The sequence below is a fragment of the Panthera tigris genome, chromosome C2, assembly GCF_018350195.1.
Source record: "Panthera tigris isolate Pti1 chromosome C2, P.tigris_Pti1_mat1.1, whole genome shotgun sequence".
In the NCBI taxonomy this organism is placed as follows: domain Eukaryota; kingdom Metazoa; phylum Chordata; class Mammalia; order Carnivora; family Felidae; genus Panthera; species Panthera tigris.
Window position 1 is genome coordinate 73,512,455 of NC_056668.1, and position 22,811 is coordinate 73,535,265.

Consider the following 22,811-nt stretch of genomic DNA (forward strand, 5'->3'; position numbering starts at 1 on the left):
CAATTACATTGAAGAATTAAACACCTTTGGGAAAAGATAGATCCAAGTAGTGAGCCTCACCTCAGGTTAAATGTCAAGGGTTATTGTATATGTGCTTGCATGACATGTGTATGTGGAAAGGAATTACAGTTGACCCTTTAACAACACACGTGTGAGAGGTGCTAACCACCCCCCTCACTGCGCGGTCCAGAATCTGTGTATAACTTTTGACTTCTCAAAAACTTAACTACTGATAGATAGCCTACTGTTGGCCTTACTGATAAAATAAAGTTAACACATATTTTGCGTGTTGTATGTATCATATTTAGATAAAACTTGTGACTGCAGAAATCATAAGGAAGTACTGTATTTATCAAAATGTGCATAATCGGACCTACACAGTTCAAACCCATGTCGTTCAAGGGTCATCCGTATTTGTTATTTGGATCACCTTGAGAATCCTATATCTAGTCTCTTCTGTATCTTAATGCCAAATATTTTCTTGTAGACTTGTTTTAAGATGATGATGATAAACTCTTTTTAGCTATGACAGTAAAGACGCTACTAGATAAATGATCTCCAGCATCTACCTGCCCCCCAATCCCCTGCACCTTACTTGTGACCACAGTTTGTGCCTGTGAATTCCTGGTACCAGTGCAGCAACAAACCATGTTTGTTGACAAAATAAACTAGAAGACCTTTAAAAATTTTTTTAAAGTTTTTATTTAAAAAATTTTTTTTTTACTGTTTATTTTTTATTTTTGAGACAGAGACAGAGCATGAACAGGGGAGGGGCAGAGAGGGAGAGGAGACACAGAATCTGAAACGGGCTCCAGGCTCTGAGCTGTCAGAACAGAGCCCGACGTGGGGCTCGAACCCACGAACTGTGAGATCATGACCTGAGCCGAAGTCGGACGCTTAACCGACTGAGCCACCCAGGCACCCCATTAAAGTTTTTATTTTAAAGTCTTTTTGCTGCTCTCCACTGGCCAATTTAGAAACATATGTTTCAAAACCTGTGTTATAGCAAATTTGCCTCTCTCAATGATGAAGCCATTTGGGTGTTAAAATTAGAATGTTGTCTACCTCCGTTATGTTACACTTGCATTTTGTGAGATTACCTCCGTTGAGATTAAACCTACTCGTAGTTTGATGGCAAAACAAAACAACCTGGGATTTAGATTTTGCTTTGGAGAAGCAACAGCCAAAATAATTAGAAATTGACTGTTGATCTTCAGAGGTGAATATGACCACAGGTCTCTGAATAGTCATTTTAGTTACCTGATTTCAGGTTTAGTTATTTATCTCAAATTTCAATTAAGACCAGTTCTGAGGGCCTATATTGAATTTACATTTTTGTACAATTACTAGGGACTGCTTTCTTGTTCTTCAGAGACTGTTTATCTAAGATCACATTCATTAAAAACATCAGGATTGATCCAGAAGGATTTCAGTGCCAGCAGAGCTTTTTATTACGAAATAATTCTAAGAAGTAGTACTCAGTTTACCTTTTCAGAAGTAATTTTCTGCGTACTTCTTTCCCATAGTGGAACACCAGGGGACACTATAATTATAAAATGAAAATTTTTTTTATGTTAATGAAAGTGTGTTAAGTGATTGACAATAAACATGATATAAATTCTAATTTTGACCTAACAATATTTTCATCGTGCTTCATTTTTTGAAAGGTGACATTCACTAACAGTAACAATAATATTTAACAATGCTTTCTTCCAAAAAATGATCAGGGGCTAAGTTGCCAGGAGGAATGGTATTAAGAGATAATTTGGGATAGAATATGAGGGTCTCTATATTAAATATGAAAAATGTTTTCTTTCTGAATAGTTTAAAGTTATTCTTCACTTGATGTTTTATGTGTTATAGAATTATAAAACCCAGATTTGCAATTTTTTTAAAAAATTTATCTGCACACAAGAGGATAGGTACATAAAACTAAATAAAATGAAATTGCATTGATAATTTAAAAAATCTTAAAAAATATGTTCCTAAATAATTGAAAGCTGACCTTTTTTACTTGAGTTTTTTTCATTTGTCATATGCAGAAGTCATTTCCTCTTACTTTTCTGTGTTGATGTACTGTGCTTTAAAAAACTTGTTAAAAACAAGCAGCCCTTAATCTACTAGTGTGTTTTTCCCCCCCTTATTTTCTTAGGCGTCAGTGGATCGGTGGGGAAAATGCTGCTTGTCCTGGGCCCTGGGCTGTAGAAAGAAGATACCAAAGGCAAAGTACATGTATCTGGCTCAGGAGCTCTTGGTTGATCCAGAATGGCCACCCAAACCTCAAACAACAACAGAGGCTAAAGCTTTAGTTAAGGAGAATGGATCATGTCAAATCATCACCATAACGTAGCGCTGCGTCACTCTCAGTGGTATGCTGGTAGCAGGAGAATGTAATTTCCGGACTTTCCGATCCTGTGCGTCAGAATGGCACCATTTCAATTTATGTCTCTTCTAGTATAGCTGATTTGAGAGGGTTTTTTTTTTTTTTTTTTTTTTTTTAAATAAGACAGTTGGCCTTCCAGTTAAATTCTTAATCAGTCTGTAAAGTCTTATGTCTGTATTCAGGAACTACATATTACATATATTTCCAGAATTTTCTTGTTACCCTCAGTGATGCTGTTTAAATAGGGTACAGAAGAAAGTTGATATTTGATAGGTTTTTAGACATCAGCTTCTGAGACTTGGTTAATGCGTTTAAATATATTTTCACAAACCCTTGTCAGAAAAAGCCCTCATTTATTTACCACCCCTAAATTTGTGATTGATAAATAAAATGGGTGTTAATTAGCCTCCAGTGAAAATAGGTAGAAAGCCTGTTTTCATTTGATTCCAATATTTCTTCCAAAGAATTCCATATATACACAAACCAGTTCCCTTTGATAGCCTAGGGGTGAGTTTTATGATGTTGCTTATAGAACAACTCAGGTAATTTCCATTTACGGTTTTATAATTTCTGTACAAACTGCCTGGGTTTTATTTTTCTAATCAGCAAGGTGCTTCACTGCCTTCTTCAGATGTCCCTCAAAGCTATTGAATGGATCTTGTGATCTGTCTGCTGTCAATAGTACGATTTACTTCAGTTAAATGTTGTAGAACCATAGAACCATTTTCACTAGGAAAAAAAGATTATTTCCTTTGGCAATAGATATAGATCTGTCTTTCTAATCTCTCTTCATAGCTGTTTTTTCTCTCAGGTTTTATCATTTTAAAGATTTTTCTTTTCTTCTAGGTTTTTAATTACTTAAAGACAAGATAATAGTGAGTTGTTTGGTTTTTTTTTTTTTTTTGAGTTTTTTGAGTTAGACTTTTACCTCCTAAAAATTTTAAGGGTTGATATAAGTCTCCTATCAATAATGAGGCTTAAAAATGAGTGGTTTTGAATGACTGCTACTTTTTCAAAGCAGGATGAACTTGGTGAATTTGTTTTATGCCAGTAGATGGCGCCAGAGGTCAGAGCTTATTTTGGATTGGATGTTTACAAAGGAGCATTTTTTGGTTGTAAAAATTTCTGGGGGGAAAAATTGAAATAAAGTTAAGACTAGACATTAATTGAGCCAAAAGAAATGTGAAAAAGATTTTTCGCCTGTTTTGTCTGGTTAATGTTTAAATTTTAAACAAAATTAAAGTAACTTTAAAAATGCCTTTCTAGGTAAGATCCAGCAGCTTGGCAAAAGCCCACAGTTACAATAAACAAGGAAACTGATATTGCTATAAAATGGACACTAAACTGCTAAAACTGTGGGACGTTATCCTATGTTCTTCCTTAACTGGTAGCATGCTTGTGCTTTCCACTTCTAGCTAATCATTATTTTCCTGATAGATACGTACCAATTTATCCAATGTTAGCTGGAACTATAGAACCACACGGTTCTCATTTCTTATGCTGCAGAGACCTGAATGATGTTTGGTAACTATAGGAAAATGTAAGTTACACTCAGGATCACTGTTATTGCTTATTGCCACTGATGAATGATTCTTATAAAAATACAATCGAAGTTTTCCATCAAAAAGTATGATATTAATACACCTTAGGTAAGAACAGTTGTTCCATGAATGATTCTATGAAGCTATGCATCTTAGACCTCTTGAGCTGTGATTTAGCACTGTTTTCTATAGTTACTTATCTCGATCATTTTTTAATTTCCACATTCATTTCTGATATGTATAAGTGTTATTCTTAAGTGATTTCCCAGAATTGTAAATTTTATTATTTGATTTAAATACTGAAGCATATAATTAAAGTAATTGCTAAGTAGCAGCTTAAAAATCCAGTTATCGGATTGTATTTAACATCTTTAATTTAAGAGCATGATCATAAAAAGCTATATTTTTTACACCCTTTTTTTTTAACATTTAGATTTTATAAGGGTTTTATATCTCATTTGTCCATATTGTTTTCAAAGGAATGAGGTTTTTAGGTAGGTGGAAAAGCATTTGTAGGAAGTTACATTTCAACATAGACAAGGTGGGTTGCTCAAGTTGTAATTGATGGTTTCCAGAATGTTATTTGAAGAATGTCTGTGAATCCAGGTGTGGGTCCTACTCAGTGCCATCAATAGACTGAGTTCTCTCTCTGTAGATCACCATGACATAGTAATTTTGATTCTGAATTTCACATTAAATTATTTGAGTGTATACAGACCTAAATTTAAAAATCTGTACATATATTATTTTGATGTATTAAAGATTAATAAATATTGCCGATTTAAATTTTATTTATGCACATACTTAAAGGACAGAAATGTCCAGGAAAGTAATTGTTAAATAATGATATGTAACTTTTTAACTTTTTAAATAAATAACAAGATTTTTAATGTGTGTCTCCCTCAGGGTTGTTTAAAGTTTTTTGTTCTTTTTTTCCTCCCTCAAATATAAATAGTGGTAACTATATGTTTTGTATCTTCTAGCACCAACTGCTGTAAAGCAATGCTGCAAATAATGCTTGAAGAAAAGTGGCTAAGCCAACAACAAAAGAAATACTTTTTATATTAGTTTTATAATTCTTACATTTGAGAGCTTTCCAAATTGCACTTGGATTTAAACAGAACTGTTGCAGTCTTGACTCTTATTTATTTTGTCTCCCGTGTTTGTGAAGATACTACACAGTTTCAGAGGCATGGTAAATAACATATCATGGTCTATGTATTCTGTTCCCCAGCTGGCTATAGATCCACTATCCAGAGAAGAGCAAAATTCAAGCTTTAGAAAACATTCTATAAGATCTCACGCATGCAATTTTGACATATCTGAAAATAGGTTTTTGTATATTTATGGTGGGAGGTGGTTGGGAACTTTTGACAAAATGTGGGGTGTTAATTTTTGTACAGTCTGTGGGCATTTACACATATTTTTAATGTAATAAAATTTGGTAATTATGTGCACATTAAATTAATAAGATAGTTACTTCCTGTTATGATTTGTGAATCCCTAAGACTTTGGATTTTTTTAAGTAACTTTATATCAGAAATGATACTGCATCTTTATATTTTTTAAATTGTATTGCTGCTCAAGAATGGTACCCTGATGTCAAAAAGGCATACATTCATAATTGTACATTCAGCACTGTAAATAACCTTATGAAATCTTTTTTGGATTGAAAGCTATTGAAAATAAAAATTTAAATGATTGAAATGACATTTTTTTTCCTGCGTCCTTCTACATTTGTGTGCCATTTAGCTATACAAGTACTGCCCTCTCTGGATCTACTTTCCTACTTAATACTTCTCCATCCCCCCCCCCCCGTTTTTTTTTAACTTTGGATTTTTGAAGGGAATAAATACCACATCCCACATATTTACCACATCGTGTGTGTGACCATCCTGTGGAAACCCATCTGTCAGATACAATGTAGAATCAAATGTTAACAGCGTAAGAAGGTCTGAGGGAAATAGTGAAATACAAGACTGGAGGCTTATAATCTATTAACAGTTGGGAAGATCAAACCCAGAGCTAATGCCATGTAAAACATGGTAAGTTTGAAGCGAAATGGCAGCTGTGGGTGCAAAAAGAGCATTCCAGGGAGAGAGAAACTGTGGAATTAATTACTTGGTGCTAGAAACCCCAGAGAAGGCAGGGTTTGTGCTGGGCCAGGAGGTCTCTCTAGACGTCATGGGTCCTACAGGAGGTGTGCGTCCTCTGCTGTGGCCCGTGTGGCTGGCTGCGGTGTGATGGATTGAATGGATGGTGTGAAGGTTTAGTTTGAGTCCACATTCTTTCCATTCACTATGGTTTGTGTAGCAAATGACATGTCCCCACAGCCTGTGTGTGGGCACCACCGTCCTGCATGTCTCTATCTTCCCTGTGCGTTGCTTCCAGTTGCCATATTTCGAGTATGTATTGCAGGGAAGGAGGGAGTTGTAGGAGTCTGGATGAGACTGTCAGCGTTCAGAGTGCCCTGGTCTCTGAGTCACCATCCACCGAGGAGAAAAGCCTATCTCATCCAGGTAGACAGAAAGGCCAAATCTTACAGGCCAGGGTGACTTTTATACAGGAGTTGCCTCTTAGGATAGCAGATTTCTAACCTGTTCCTGAATCCAAAATACGAAGGACGCAAAACACTCGAGCCACCAACTTCATTCGTTGTTCAAAATAACTTCTCGGGGCATCTGGGTGGCTCAGTCGAGCGTCTGACTTCAGCTCAGGTCATGATCTCATGGCTTGGGGGATCTCTGTTGTCAGCCTGTCGTCACAGAGCCTGCTTCAGATCCTCTGTCCCCTCCCCCGCCTGCACTCTCCCCAAATACATATTTAAAAAATACTTCTCAATATCCCATCCAGATTTTCAACGAATGGACTCACAATTTTCCTCTACCGTCTGCAACTTCCATACCCTTCTTGGGCATTCGAATGTCCTGCTCTCTTCAAAGAATTAACACTTGGAGGTCATTCTGATTGGAGTGCTTCCTGGGGAAGTAGGCCACAGAAGCCTACCAGAGTTTGACACGAAGTCTTATGCTGTTTAAAATCTATACAAATCATGTATATATACTATGTTGCCCTTGTTATACATCATTCTGTTAGACATCAGCACTTGCAGCTCTGATTTTTTCAAAGTCCACATGGCATTCCATTGCATGGGTATTTTCATAATTTAGATGACTACTTCCCTGTTGATGGTCATTTAATTTTCTTTTTCTGTTACAAACAACCTTGCAGTGTTTTTGTGCACAGTTTTTTTTTAAGTAGGCTCCACACCCAATGTGGGGCTTGAACTCATGACCCTGAGATCAAGAGTTGCATACTCTACTGACTAAGCCCATAGGTGCCCCATTTTGTGCACAAATCTTAATGAGCATAGACACAGGGTGTATTTTTAGCAGTAGAACTGCTGGACAGAGGATGTATATGTATATTTGTAATTGGTTGATACCGCTAAATTTTCCCCCAAAAGTGTGCTCCAATTTATAGTTCTACCACTGTAGTATGAGAATGTGTGTTTCTTCACACTTCATAAAGTGCTAGGTATTTGCAGTTTTTTAAAAAGGTTATTTCAGTATGGTATTGGTACAGGGGTTATTAAATAGCCCAGAAACAGACCCACACATTCATGAGATGGTTGGTTCATGACTGTGGTAACATTGTTGTTCTAATGGCAGAAGGAATTGATTTAATTATATATAAATGGGGCTAGGCCAGCAGATTATCTTAGTGGGGGGAAAAAATGGACTCAACTCACACATCATACACAAAAATTAATTCTAGATGGATTAAGGATCTAAAAAGACAAAACTATAAAACTCAGGCATTATAGGAGATTTGGTGGGGGGGGGAGGAGTGGAGGATTTATTTCAATACAAAAAAAAAATCATAAAAGATTGATAACTTTGGCTATATTAAGACTTAATATCTGGGGCACCTGGGTGGTTCAGTTGGTTAAGCATCTGACTTTGGCTCAGGTCATGATCTCATGGTCTGTGAGTTCAAGCCCCACATCAGGCTCTGTGCTGACAGCTCGGAGCCTGGAGCCTGCTTTGGATTCTGTGACTCCCTCTCTCTCGGCACCCCCCCCCCCCCCCCCGCCCAACTCATGCGCTTGCGCACACTCACTCTCTCTCAAAAACATCAAATTAAAAAAAAAAAAAGACAACATCCATAATAAGGCATCATGAAGAAGATGAAAAAGCAAACTACCAACTAATTGAAGATAATTGACATCTATAACTGACAAAGGATTAGTATCCAGAATACATAAAGAATGCCTACAGTTCAGTTTTCTGAAAGACATAAACATACATATTTGCATATAGGAAAATGGGCAAAAGAAAAGCACCCAAATTTTTTAGAAGATGAAGCACAAGTGAGCATTAAAAATATGAAAAGATGGGGCACCTGGGTGGCTCAGTGGGTTACATGCATGACTCTTGGTCTCCGCTCAGGTCATGATCCCATGGTTTGTGGGATCCAGCCCAGTGTCAGGCTCTGCGCTGACAGTGGGAAGCCTGCTTGGGATTCCCTCTCTCTCCCTCTGTGTCCCTCCCCCCGTTCTGTCTCTGTCTCTCTCTCTGTCTCAAAAGTAAATAAACTTTAAAAAAATATGAAAAGATGCCCAAGTTCATCATTAAATGGGGGAAATGAAAAAAACCACCCGGAGATGATTACTTCCTATGAATGGTAAAAATTAAATTAAAAAAATCAATTCCAGGTATGGACAGAGGTAGGTATGAAGCACAGGAACTGCCACACACTAGGCATCATATATTGGTACAACTACTTTGAAATGCAGTTGGACATTCCTAAATTAAATTGAACATGTGAACACCCTTCAACTCAGTAATGCCACTTTTTTAACATATTCTAGAATGTTTTTAGCCTTATTATTTCTAAGAAGAAGAAAAAAATGAGTGGAGCATTGGAGAATGTTCTTAGCTTTATTATTCCTAAATGGGGAAGAGAAGAACTGGAATAAAGAATTGGGACAACATGGCAAGAAAAGGAAGACTCGAAGTGTGGTCCATTTGGGGCATGGCTGCCACAATGAGCCCACCATGTCACTAAATTTTCCTAGCATCACAGAGTCATAATGTGCTATTTTATGGAGAAACTTCCCTCCTGCTCTTATCATTCCTTTGACAGTAAGACTCAGGTTACAAATGGTCTCTTCCGTTTGAAGATATCTGTCATTAAAAACCAGAATATGCCCTCTGAGATAAAGTCCTTTCCATGACTTTTATTCTGGTAAAGTCTTTATCCTCAGGATGCAAGGATACTTCCCTCTTCCTTTGGAAAGTGTTGAATCACAGGCAAAGCCCTAAGCCTTTCAGTTGCTTTGGGGTGCAGCACCATTTCAGGTAAGGCCAAATACTTTAAAAATTAGGGATGGGCAACTGGAGGGCTTGGTTAGTCTCTATACGCACAAGATATATAAAATTTAGTACAAGAAATGATTTGTGTACAATTCCACTTGCGAAACATTGTTTTGGCAGATTAGTACTACTGTGCATATTTCACATGTACTTCAACGCCACGAGTTGGTATTAATTTTTTGTTAAGCATCTTAGGAATGATAGCTCCCTGTCAACAATTCTAGCTCTATGACCCTGGGTCAGTTACGTACCCTTTCTGTGTCTTAGCTTCATCATCCTTTAGCTGGGGTTAAGAATAATAGCTACCTCATAGGGTTAACGTAAGGAGTGAATGAATCAATGTAAATCAAGTGCTGAGAACCATGTATGGCATAACGCGATAGATATTACCTGTTTTTCTCACTGTGGCTAAATAGAGGTGTTCGCTATTCGAGGGTGTTATTGTTTTAGTAGAATAAGTACCGTGCATACAGCATGAGTGTGGTAAAAGGAATCAGGTGGTGGTTGCTGTTGTTTTTTACAGACTTTGCCGTTCCCTTCATGACTGCTGGTTATAGCCACCCCTGGGTAAAGGTGAGAAGATCAAGGTTCTCTTCGCCTTGGGCACTGCTCAGTGATGCATGTGAGACATTCTTGAATGTGAGAAGAATTATTTTCATCAGTTCTATGTAAGGATTTTAAAGTATTGGCTTTGAAAACGCTTTAATTTTAAGGCTTTAAACTGAGAGTAGAAAATCGGTAGAACAAAAGGATGAGACCTCGCAGTGTAGAATGAAAGTCTTTTCACCACCCCCTCCCCACCCCCACCCCCCCCCCGCCCCAGGAAAATCTGCATTTCTAAGAAAAGAGGGATACTTAGTTGTATCTGGGTAACACTTAAAGCCAGTGATAATCCTGGTGGAAGGCTCATGCCTCCGCAGGGTTGCAAGATCCAATGTGAGCGTTTTGTGTGTCGCCTCCAGACCTCCCGCTGCGGCCCTTGCAGACATGCTGAGAAGCGCCCTACTGTGCGCGGCGCTGGGGCTCCTGCGCGCCCAGCCTCTCCCCTGTCCCCCCGCCTGCAAGTGTGTGTTCCGGGACGCCGCGCAGTGCACCGGGAGTAGCGTAGCGCGCATCGCCGAGCTCGGCCTGCCCGTCAACCTCACGCACATCCTGCTCTTCCAAATGGGCCGCGGCACCTTACAGAACCACAGCTTCAGTGGCATGACCATCCTGCAGCGCCTGATGCTGTCGGACAGCCACATTTCCGCCATTGCCCCCGGCACCTTCGACGACCTGATAAAACTTAAAACCCTGAGGCTGTCGCGCAACAAGATCACTCATCTTCCAGGTGCGCTGTTGGATAAGACGGTGCTCCTGGAACAGTTGTTTCTGGACCGCAACGAACTAAAGGACATTGACCAAAACATGTTTCAGAAACTGGTTAACCTGCAGGAGCTCTTTTTGAACCAAAATCAACTCGCTTTTCTTCCCGCTCGCCTCTTCACAAACCTGGGGAACTTGAAAGTGTTGGATTTATCGAGAAATAATTTGACCCACCTGCCCCGGGGATTGTTTGGCGCACAGGCTAAGCTGGAGAAACTCGTGCTGCACTCGAACCAGCTCGTCTCTCTGGATTCGGGGCTGTTGAGTAGCCTGCGTGCCCTGGTGGAGCTGCAGCTGGACAGAAACCGCATCCGCTCCATCGCACCGGGGGCCTTCGACCGGCTCCGGAGCCTGAGCTCCTTGACGCTTTCCAGAAACCACCTGGAGTTCCTGCCCCCGGCCCTCTTCCTTTATTCGCACAATTTGACTTTCCTGACCCTGTTCGAGAACCCGCTGGAGGAGTTCCCGGAGGTGCTCTTCGGGGAGCTGGCCGGCCTGCAGGAGCTGTGGCTGAACTGCACGCGGCTGCGCACCCTGCCGGCCGCCGCCTTCCGCAACCTGAGCCGCCTGCGGGCGTTCGGGGCGACCCTGAGCCCGCGTCTGAGTGCGCTCCCCGAGGACGCCTTCCGGGGCCTGGGCGAGCTCCAGGTACTCGCCCTGCACTCCAACAGCCTGGCCGCGCTCCCCGGCGGCTTGCTGCGCGGCCTCGGCCGGCTGCGCCGCGTGTCGCTGAGCCACAACCGGCTGCGGGCCCTGCCCCGCGGGCTCTTCCGCAACCTCGGCAGCCTGGAGGGAGTCCGGCTCGAGCACAACCTGCTGGAGACCCTGCCCGGAGACGTGTTCGCGGATCTGCCCCGGCTGGCGGAGGTCCTGCTGGGGCACAATCCCTGGCGCTGCGACTGCGACCTGGGGCCGTTCCTGGCGTGGCTGCGGCGGCACCCGGGCCTCGTGGGCCGAGCCGAGCCCCCGCGGTGCCGCGGCCCCGGACCCCGCGCCGGCCTGCCGCTCTGGGCCCTGCCCGACGACGACCCCGAGTGCCGGAGCGCCCGCGGCCCGCCTCCCCGCTCCGCCGCAGCCCCCGCGGCCCCGGGCCACACGGCCTCGGTGCCCGACAGCTGGAAACCCCGGGCCCCGGCGCAGCTCGTGGCCGACGGCAGTCGCCAAGACCACAGCCTGTTCTGGGGTCTTTACTTCCTGCTTTTGGCTGCTCAGGCCGTAGTAACGGGGGTCATTGTGTTTGCTATGATTAAACTCGGCGGGCTCTTTCGAAAATTAATCAGAGAGCGAGCGAGCGAGCGAGCTTTTGTTTGAGTCAATGGGACAACCTCGCCGCTAATTAAAACGTGGCCAGAGTACTGTCAGAGGTGGCTCGGGGGAGAATCCGGACGGGCTGCAGCTGTCTTCCTCTCCCCTCTCCCTCCCCTCCTTCCCTCCTCCCTTCCTTCTTCCCCCCTCTCTCCTCAATCCCACCTCCCCGTCTCCCTCCTCCGTCCCTCCCCTCAGCAGGCATCCTTGTCTGCCTTACAGGGTGGATTGTTCTCTTAAGCTACTTTTGAAAAACAGAACTCTTGCAGTTCTTTCCTTTGTCCTGTCTTTTTCTCACGTTGTGTGTCTCAGACCCGTGCACTATTTGGGGGAGCGCTGGGTTTCCTTCCTTCAGCGTTTATTTTCGGAGGAGGCCTCCTCTGTGATAGGCGGGAGACAAAGAACACAAAGCCTTCCCACCAGGAGCTCGGCCCCCAGGGACAGAAGCCACGAGGGTCAGTGGTGCGGGCTAAGTGAGGGGCAGCAGGAGAAACCGGCAGGAGGAGGGGACTGGAGCTGAGGGTTGCAGGAGGAGGAGCAGCTCCCCAGAGGTCTAAGTGCCCAGGGAGTAGGGGCCCTGGATCCTCGGAGTCCCTGTCCGTGCCCGGCGACCACTGCTCTGCCCGCCTGTTTGCCTTCTCTGTTTCTCCTTGCTTCCTGCATGGGTGAAGCGTGTCATTGTGACACTGGGTTGGTTTCCATTTCCTGGCACTAAATGCTACCTCATTTCACAAGCATTTATGGAACACCTAACATGTGACAGGTGTTCATGAATTTTAATGATAAGCTTGGTTTCTAGTTTATTATGGTGGCATCACGTTCTCAATTAGTCTTCCAACTGAGGGCCATAAAGCTCTTATTGCTTTAATTGGATGTCTGTGCTCTTGAGAAGCAGTGGTTTAAACATGGGCCGGACAGTGGACAATCGTGGTGTCAAATCCCACCCCCACCAACTGCACAGGGCTTTGGGCAAGACACCTAAACTCCCTAAGCCTCCGGTGTCCTCCTGCCTGGCAAGGGATAAATAGTGCCTGCCTCACAGAGTTGTTGTGAGAGTTAAGGGCAATAAAGCGTGTGCTGACTTCGCCCAGTGCCCCGCATACAGTCAATGCTCAATAAATGTTAGCTCTTATTATTAAAGAGCAAGCAATTATTACTGCTGTCATGATCGCTAAAGAAAAACTATGAGCTGGTTTCTTCTCTGTGCATTTAAAGGTGAGAGCAAACTTTCTCAGATGGGAGATTACATTCAATCACTTTGTCTTCCCCTTGGTTGGTCTTGGCCCTGGGTAGTCGGACTCTGTGCTCACAGTCCTGAGCAGTAGGTCCTCTGAACACCAACTGTTGTGGAGCCGGAAGGGCTGGGTTCCTGGCGTTGGTAGGCAGACTTCTCCTTCAAGACCAAGTTCAACTGGTAAAGCCTTCCATGACTGCCCAGGCAGACTCAAGTGTTCCCTGTTGTGTCGTGTACTCTCCTCCCGGACTACCATGCACTAAGCACCCTCAGCACCCCTGTCCGGCCTGGCTCACCCTTCCCTCTAGGGCATGTGTGTGTTAATGTGACCCCTGCACTGTAGGCTTCTTGGCCCAACCTTGTCTTATTTATTTCGACTGCTCCAAAAACAGAAACTTATCCAAATCATGAAACCCAGACTTTTTGATGGAATGTGAACTCTAGTCCTAACCACTGTGTTCTTGGGCAAGCTACCTAGCTCTCAAAGCCTCTGTTTCTTCACCTGGGGAGTGAGGATAATAATGGCCCATACCATTGTGGCAAGGATGAAATGACCTAATCAAATAGTAAAGCCGGTGACTGGTGCATATGGAGCTCAACAGAAGTTGGCTATCCTTATGATTAGCTCTTTCAGAACACACAGTGTTCTAACATGCCTCAGGGCCTTTGCATATGTTCATTCATTCAGCAGCTATTTGTGGAGTACCTCCTCTGCACCAGGCACTCTTCTAAGTGCAGGGAGAGAGCAGAGCGTAGAGCAAAGTACACGCTTTACATTTCGGTGTCCCCTCCAACGAAAACATCTCCCTGGAACTCCTGGCCATTACCTTCAAACATTCAGAAGAGTATGGAGAGCAACTTTGGATACCTCAACCAGCTTTATAAAAAGCTGCTATATTTGCTTCAGATATTTTTTTTTAACACAATAAAATATGACAAAGTTGCAAGTGCCTGCCTGTATCTCTTCTCTGTGCTTGTTCCTCTGACCCTCCTTAGAGGTAAGCTACTTGATACATTTGGTGTTTTACATTCTCAGTGGTGTTTTTATATACTCTTTACACCTGTCTACAACCTTGAACAGCGGAAAGTAACGCTTTGCCTTTTTAAAAAGTTTTCTATAAATGATGCGACTCGGCATGTTGCATTCTTCAAACTTTTTTCTCTGGGCTCACAGTTTTTTAAACAAGTTTGTTTATTTAATCTCTACACCCAACCTGGGGCTCAAGCTCATGACCCTGAGATCAACAGTCGCATGCTCTTCTGACTGAGCCAACCAGGCGCCCCTCACGTATTTCTGAGATTTATCCATAAGAAACATTTGGCTTTCGTTCATTCATCTTAATAAATGCATAATATTCTGTTGAATGAATTTTCCACAACTTACTTGTTCTATCTTTGATGGACATGTATTCCCGTTGTGTTTTCTTTTTTCTTTTATTCCCCTTATTCCACATCCTCCTCAACGCATGATAATACCATAATTTTGAATTTTTGTAAATCTGATAGGTGTGGAATGGTATCTCATTGTTGATTTATCTTACATTTCCCTGATAACTGGTGAAGTTAACTTACTTTTTTTAATGTTTATTTATTTATTTTTGAGAGAGAGAGAGCACAAGCAGGGGAGGGGCAGAGAGAGGGGGAGACACAGAATCTGAAGCAGGCTCCAGGCTCTGAGCTCTCAGCGCAGGGCCTGACACAGGGCTTGAACCCAAGAACTGTGAGATCATGACCTGAGCCGAAGCCAGATGCGTAACTGACTGAGCCACCCTGGTGCCCAAGAAGTTGAACTTATTTTTAAATGTTTAAACTTAAATATTTAGATTCCTTCTTCTGAAAATTATCTGTGCATATACATTGACCAATTTATAATGGGGCATTTTGTCTCTTTTTTTTAATTGATTTGTAGGATTCTTTACATATTCTGGGCACTAATCCTCTGTAAATTGTATGCTTTGGAACTCTCCTTTTGCGGTTTTTGGCTTTTTTCACAGTAGTTATGTTGTCTTTTGTGGAACAGAAGCTTTAATTCTAATCTAGTCAAACTTAGCAGTATAACTTTATGGTTTGTGCTTTTAAAAGAAATTGTTTAAGAAATTCTTCCTACTCTCAAGTCATAAAAGTAGCCTCCTATATTTTCTTCTAAAAGTTGTAAAGGTTTGCTTTTCACATTCAGGTCTTTAGTCCACGTGGATTTTTTTTTTTAATGTTTACTTATTTATTTTGAGAGACAGAAAGAGAGAGAGAGAGAGAGAGAGAGAGCACGGGAGAGGGACAGAGAGACAGGGAGAGAGAGAATCCCAAGCAGGTTCTCAGTTCCTTGCTCAGCGAGGATCCCCATGCGGGGCGTGCCATGAGGCTCAGTCTCACAACCGTAAGTAAGATCATGACCTGAGCCTGTATCAAGACTCTGATGCTTAACCAACTAAGCCAGCCAGGCACCCGGGAATTTGTGTTTTTTTATATGGTGTGACATAGGGAACGAACTGTATTTTTTCCAAACGTGCACGCCATTGCCCCAGCCCATTTGTCACATAATCCATCCTTTCCGCGCCGGTTTGCAAAGCTACCTCTGTCATTTGTCAAGTTTCCCGATGTGCATGGGTTGGTCCCTGGCTTTTGCATGGATCAACCACTGGCCTATGGATCTCATCTTATACTCACTGTATTTATCATCATAGCTTTCATAATTCTTGGTACGGGGTCACCACTCCACCCTGTTCTTCCTTAGAAAAAGTCTCATCCATTCTGGACCCTTTGCAATTCTAAACACATTTTAAGATTAGCACGCCAAGCTCCACTGAGACACCTGCTGGAATTCTGATAGGGATAGCAGTGAATTAATTTGTAAACCAGTCTGGGGGAGGATTTGCATTCTGTACATGGTCTAGTGCAATTGTCTGTAAACATGGTTTGTCTTTCTATTTATTTGGGTCTTTTCTAATCTTTCAATGAGGTTTCAGAATGTTTTGCATAAGAATCCTGCACAGGGCACCCACGTGGGTCAGTCTGTTAAGCATCTGACTCTTGATTTCAGCTCAGGTCATGATCTCATGGTTGTGAGATTGAGCCCCACATCAGGCATGGAGTCTGCTTAGGATTCTCTCTCTCCCTCTATCCTGCCACCCTGCTCTCTCTCTCTCAAAAAAAAAAAAAAAAAAAAAAAAAAAAACTTGCACAGATTTTGTTAGATTTATTCCTAATTCTTCTCCCCTTGTTTTGTTTTAAAAAATTTTTTTTTAACGTTTATTTATTTTTGAGACAGAGAGAGACAGAGCATGAATGGGGGAGGGGCAGAGAGAGAGGGAGACACAGAATCTGAAACAGGCTCCAGGCTCTGAGCCGTCAGCACAGAGCCCAACGCGGGGCTTGAACTCACGAGCTGTGAGATCATGACCTGAGTTGAAATCGGATGCTTAATGGACTGAGCCACCCAGGCGCCTGCAATTGGAATACTTTGAATGTTTCATCAATAAATGTGACTTTTATAGCTTTAGTTTACTAAGAAGTTTTTTTTTAATTGTGAGTAGGTGTTGAATTTTAATTTTTTCATCGATTAAGATCTCATATAGTTTTTCTCCACCAATGTGTTAAAGTGGTGAATAAAATTTATAGATTTTGAAAAATAAATTCACCCTTACAATCCTATAAAGTAAACCCAAGCCAAGTCATGCATTTAAAAAATACATGTTGGATTCAGTTTGCTAATGACTTTTATTATCTGTTCATTAATGAGATTCCCTTGTAAAATTTTAAAAAATAACTCTGGGCTGATGGCTCGGAGCCTGGAGCCTGCTTCTGATTCTGTGTCTCCCTCTCTCTCTGCCCCTCCCCCATTCATGCTCTGTCTCTCTCTGTCTCAAAAATAAATAAACATTAAAAAAAAATTAAAAAAAAAATAATATCTTGGACTGATTTTGACTGTATAATCCAAATTATACAGCCTCATAAAGTGGGTGGGGACAATCTCCCTGGGAACAGTTTGTAGAAAATAAGATTACATTTCAGGGCACCTAGGTGGCTCAGTGGGTTAAGTGCACAACTTAGGCTAAAGTCATGACCTCGCCGTTTGTGAGTTCCAGCCCTGCCACGGGCTCTGTGCTGACAGCTCAGAGCCTGCAGCCTGCTTCGGATTCTGTGTCTCCCTCTCTCTCCCTCTCTGCCCCTCCCCATTTGTGCGCTCACTCTCTCAAAAATATACTTAAAAAAAAACAAACTGTTGTATCTGCGATTGTCCTCTTTTTTTTTTTTAATTTTTTTTTTAACGTTTATTTATTTTTGAGACAGAGAGAGACAGAGCATGAACGGGGGAGGGTCAGAGAGAGCGGGAGACACAGAATCGGAAGCAGGCTCCAGGCTCTGAGCAGTCAGCACAGAGCCCAACGTGGGGCTCGAACTCACGGACCGTGAGATCATGACCTGAGCCGAGGCGGCCGCTTAACCGATTGAGCCACCCAGGCGCCCCTGTTCTCTATCTCTTTTTTTTTTTTTCATGCCTACTATTGTTTGTATCCACCTTCCTCTTTCTTGATCCAAACTGCAATATTTTTTCTATTTTATTAGCTTTTCCTAAGAACAAACTGGGCTTCGGGACAGCCCTCTATGGTCTGATTGTTTCCTATCACATTCGTTGGCGGCGTTCATCTTTATTATGTCCTTCTTCTGTTTTCTTTGGGTCTGTTTAGTTTTTTCCTCATGACTCCGTAGGTCGGATTCTCAGCCCATTCGTTTTCATCCTTTCTTCCTCGGCTCTCCACCCCTCCCCCTCCCCCCCCCCCCCAAGTACCGCTTTAGCAGCAGCTCCTGTTTTAGGCTGGGGTATTATTAACACTTGGCCTCCATTTTCGTCCACTTCTGCATTTTCTCATTTCCATTATGAGTTGCTCTTCGAACGGAGTTATTTGGAAGTGTGCTTTTTATTCCAATATTTAAATAACTTTCCTGTATTGATTTCTAACTCACTTGTGGTCTGTATGATGCCAATTCTTTGTGTCGAGTTGTTGTTTTTTTAAGATATTTTTTCTTATTTATTTATTTGAGAGAGAGAGTGCGTGCACATGCATGCATGAGCAGGGAAGGGGCAGAGAGAGAGGGAGGGAATCTTAAGCAGGCTCTATGCTCAGCATGGAGGCTGAGGAGGGCTTGATGTGGGGCTCTATCTTACTACCCTCAGATCATCACCTGAGCCTAAATCAAGAGTCAATTGCTTAACCGACTGAGCCACCCAGGCGTCCTTGGAGGTTTTATTGTTAAGTAATCTCTATGTCTAATGGGGACTCAAACTCATGACCTGAGATCAAGGGTCACACGCTCCCTCTACTGAGCCAGCCAAGCGCCCCTATGATCTCAGTTCTTTGAACGTTTTTGAGACTCATTTTCTGGCCTAGTACATAGGCAGTTTTTGTAAATGTTTCTATGTGCTTGAGAAAAAAAAAAATTCTCTTTTAAATCAGGTTCATGGAGTGGCTGGCTGGCTTAGTCGGTGGAGTATGTGACTGTTGATCTTGGGGTCCTGGGTTCAAGCCCCATGTTGGTTGTAGAGATTACTTAAAAAAAAAAAATAAATAAATAAATAGGGTTCAGGTTATTAAACATCCCTTAAATAAAGCTTATTAATTGTGTTGTTTGACACTTCTATAACCTTACTAAGTTTTAGTTTGCTTACCTACAGAAAAAAGTTTGTGAATTTCTTAAGTTCCTATTACAATTCTATCATGTATCTGTCTATCATCTATCTATCATCTAACAGTATATAGCCACATGGAAATTTTAAATTCCTGGTTAACTTAATATTTTGTAAGGTTATTTATGTTGTTTTGTCTTTTTAAGGTTCTAAGGTTATTAGGTTTTAAAAAATGTTTTATTATGTAGTGTTAGTTTTTGTCCCTATAGCATTTTCCTTTTAAAGACTATTTTATGTGGGATTGGTTTGGTTTTTTAGCCATAGCAGTTTATTTTGGTTACCATCTCTATGACACATGTTTTTTCATTCTTTATTTTTACCTTTTCTCTTTGGTTTTACTTTAGGTGTACATTTTGTAGGCAGCATATAGTTGGATTTTTCTAAATTTTATTTAGATGATATCTTTCTGTCCATAACTGAAGCTAATCTGTTTACATTTATTTTAGCTGCTCACTGATGTATTGTTACTAAGGAGTTATTCTGTGTTTTCTATTTCCCATTTTCTCTCTTTGCTTTATTGTCCCCCTCTCTTCACACCCTCTGGTGGATTGATAAATTTATATTACTCCCTCTCTCTCTCTCATATACATTGGGTTTTTTTGTTTGTTTGTTTGCTGTCTTTCTTTTAGTGGTTATTTTAATATGCGTAATCAATTATAAAATTAAATTATATAAATTATAAAATTTTCCAACAAATTTTAAAGTATTCAGTCTTCCTTTTCTCTTTCTAAACATGGCGTGGATTTTACTGTCTTCGCTCCCCAGTGAACACACAATTTAACTTTGGGTTTGACCTTTACAAACTTGATTAAAGCTTTAAAAAAAATTTTTTTTAATGTTTATTTATTTTTGAAAGAGCGAGAGAGAGGCAGAGTGCAAGCGGGGGAGGGACAGAGAGAGAGGAAGACACAGAATCCGAAGCAGGCTCCAGGTTCCGAGCTGTCAGCACAGAGCCTGATGTGGGGCTCGAACCCACAAACCGCAAGATCATGAGCTGAAGTCAGATGCTTAACCAACTAAGCCACCCAGGCACCCTGAAGGCTTTTTTTGGTGTGTGTAATTGAACTTAACCTTCTGATGTATTATGCTTTTTTTTTTTGTAATTGAACTTAATCTTCTGATGCATTATGCATTTATGCTCATATACATTAGTGTGAAACAAATGAAATTTCTGATATTCAACCATTTTAGCCTTAAAAAAAACCACACACACAGCTTTGTGTGATTCAGCTGTATAGTTCCAGCACCATGTAGTTGTTCCAAAGGTTACTTTTGTACTTACATTGCAACTTTCCCGTCTTGGTCCATCAGCTACAGTCTCTCTTGACACCTCTTTCCATAAGTCGCCATCAGTGCTCCAACTTGTCCCACGCCAACTTTTCCTTTCCGCCTGCCAATTGCTGTTAAGAGTGGTGACTTTTAGGGGTGCCTGGGTGGCCAGTTGGTTAAGTGTCCAACTCTTGATTTTGGCTCAAGTCATGATCTCACGGTTTATGAATTCAAGTTCTGTGTGGGGCTCTGAGCTGACCCCAAGGAGCCTTCTTGGGATTCTCTGTCTCCCTCTCTCTCTGTCCCTCCACCCCCAATTCAAAATAAATAAATAAACATTTTTTTAAAAAGTGATGACTTTTATATTCTCTTATTGTAATTAAATTTTTGCTGACTGTTAAAAAACTTGAACATGAATAAAAAAGAATTGATGTTATTGCTTCTTTGTAAAGATTGTTTACTACGGTGTCGGGTAGTACATCGTAATTACACTTCCTTTCTACCAATTCCTTCGTTTTTCTCGAATTTTGAGAAATCGCTTTAGGCCTGCTACCCAGCTGTTTCCTGGAGCTCCTCTTCATGGCTTTCCTCAGTTGCTTCCACTGTTTCCTAAATTCCACATCTTCCTCTTTCAAGTTTACTCCCTTATTTTGTAACTTTTTAAGAAAGGGGATACAGAAAGTATCCTCTTTTCTGAGTCCTTGTGTAAAACTTTATTCTCCATTCACACTTGATTGCTAGTTTAGCTGGAAATAGAATTCTGAATTCAAATTATCTTCTTCCCCCAAGGTTGCTGGTGAGCATTTGTTATTTATAGTTGACTCATTGTTTCTTTTTAGAAGACTTTAGTATCTTCTCTATGTCCTTTATGTTCTGGTTTCAGTATCATGTGCCATGTGTTGCTCTTTATTTCATTCACACTGCTGGAAACATCCAGGTTCTCGGGAGACTGGTGTCCTTAAGTTTTGTGAAATTCTTTTCTAATATTTCTGTCTACTAATTATATTATCTATAATTTTTTGTCCTCTCTTTTAATTTTTCTTCTCTTATTTCTTCTCTTTTTAATCTCTCTTGTACTTTCTGGAAACTTCTCAACTCTATCTTCTAACACTTTAATTAAAATTTTAAGTTCTGCAATTGTATTCTTAATTTCCATGATTCTTATTCTTTAATTGTTCCTTTTCATAGACTCATATTCTTGTTTTATGAATGCAGTCTCTTTTGGGTTTTTCTTAGGATACTAGAGTTTACATTTTATAGTTTTTAAAGTTCCCTTTTATTTTCTGAACTGTATGTTTTCTCTGGGATTTGTTGTTGCACTTCTTTGTTGTTTGCTTCCCTTAAATCCTTGTTTGTTGGTTCATATTTTAAAAGTGAGGCAATAGGGGTAGCCAACTTTGAGACTTTTGTACACACAGGCAAGTGTTGTTGACTGGCAAGCTTCACTTTAGGGCCCTGGGGTAGCAAGCTGAGTACTATGCTGGGAATCTCTACAAGCAGGGATGTTTGTGGAGGGTTGTTTTCTCCAGGACCTTATTCTTTAAATAACTTTTTTGTTTGTTTTCATAGGGATGGGAGTAGAGGCAACTGTTCCACATACTAGCTTTCAAATAACTTCCTGGTTTTTACTTCCACAGTTCATCTCACCTGTCCTGCACTGTACCTGGTGTGGTCAGTCTTTAGGCCTCCATGGGGCTCTGTTAAGGAAAATGGCTCATGCTGGCCGTGGCTTCCTCCTCCTCACCTACAACTGTTCAGTTCAATAAACTTGCTGAGTTCTCCAGTCCACTGATACTCCTCTCCCATTCTCTCTGATGTTGTGGGTTTATACCATTTCAACTCCTTTACTCCCATCTAAGTAGGATCCAAGGAGGGAGAGGAGACAACTGGGTATGATAAATTCACACATTTAACTGAAAGCCCATCCATTTCTAGTTTATAAGTTTCTAGCCCTGGAGCTTCTTTGACTGCCCCTGGGCAAAACTGGGTCTTCCTTGTCCTGGGTCCTGGGCTCCTCCTATACTTTGGGGTCCCATAATCCCTCCTATCCCCCTCCCACCCACCCCCCACCCCCCCGTTATCATTGGCTTCTCTTCCTGGAACCATTGCAGGTTGGGCTCTGAATCTCTACTGACATTGGGGCTGACCAAGTCTGTTTGGGGAGAAGTCACTCTGGGCTTCCCAGCCTTTAAAAATCACCATTACTGCTAGGGCGTGCCGAAGGCAGGGAGATTCCAGGACTCACTGCCCAGTAGCTGCACACACCCTCATTAGGCATCTGGAATGTTACAACATGATTTCATCAACATCATAAAGAGACAAGCATTAACTGCATTCAGTGGCTGGATCCAGAGTACCGGGAGCCTGAGATGCCTTGGGGGAAGAGCAATGAACAGCCTCTGCTTCGTGACACCCTTCCCTCCATCACTTTCTACCCCTCTGTTGGTCCTTCCTGGCTCTTATTACCCCAACACAGATATTGATATTTCCAAGTCCCTCAGGAGACTTCTGTACTCCAGCTACTGACGCATTCTACCAACCTTTATTAAATATCGAATACATTCCCGGCACCATGAAATCAATTTTTCAAGCCCTCACACTGCCTTGGGAGGTAGGTATTATTATCCTACTTTACTGATGAGGAAACTGAGGT

The 22,811-nt window shown here is 41.7% G+C and overlaps 2 protein-coding genes across 9 annotated transcripts in view; both read left to right on the forward strand.

Annotated features, from left to right (window-relative positions):
• ATP13A3 (ATPase 13A3) overlaps positions 1-5,627 on the forward strand; it is an 88,205-nt gene extending 82,578 nt beyond the window's left edge. For all 6 annotated transcript variants that reach the window (XM_042998747.1, XM_042998749.1, XM_042998750.1 and 3 more), the window contains one exon: positions 2,153-5,627. In XM_042998747.1, the coding sequence (XP_042854681.1) occupies positions 2,153-2,350 (198 nt within the window). In that variant the 3' untranslated portion in view covers positions 2,351-5,627. The remainder of the gene's footprint in view (positions 1-2,152) is intronic.
• A 3,578-nt stretch (positions 5,628-9,205) lies between these two features.
• On the forward strand, positions 9,206-14,432 carry GP5 (glycoprotein V platelet). Of its 3 annotated transcripts, XM_042956915.1 has the most exons (3): positions 9,206-9,287; positions 9,826-9,970; positions 10,265-14,432. In XM_042956915.1, the coding sequence occupies exons 2-3, from the start codon at positions 9,843-9,845 to the stop codon at positions 11,976-11,978; spliced, it is 1,842 nt and encodes a 613-aa protein (XP_042812849.1). In that variant the 5' UTR covers positions 9,206-9,287; positions 9,826-9,842; the 3' UTR covers positions 11,979-14,432. The 3 variants fall into 3 exon arrangements, with proteins under 3 accessions (XP_042812849.1, XP_042812848.1, XP_007091058.2); XM_042956914.1 differs by lacking the exon at positions 9,206-9,287 and having other exon boundaries at positions 9,761-9,970; XM_007090996.2 differs by lacking the exon at positions 9,206-9,287 and having other exon boundaries at positions 9,869-9,941.
• The last annotated feature ends 8,379 nt before the right edge of the window (positions 14,433-22,811 follow it).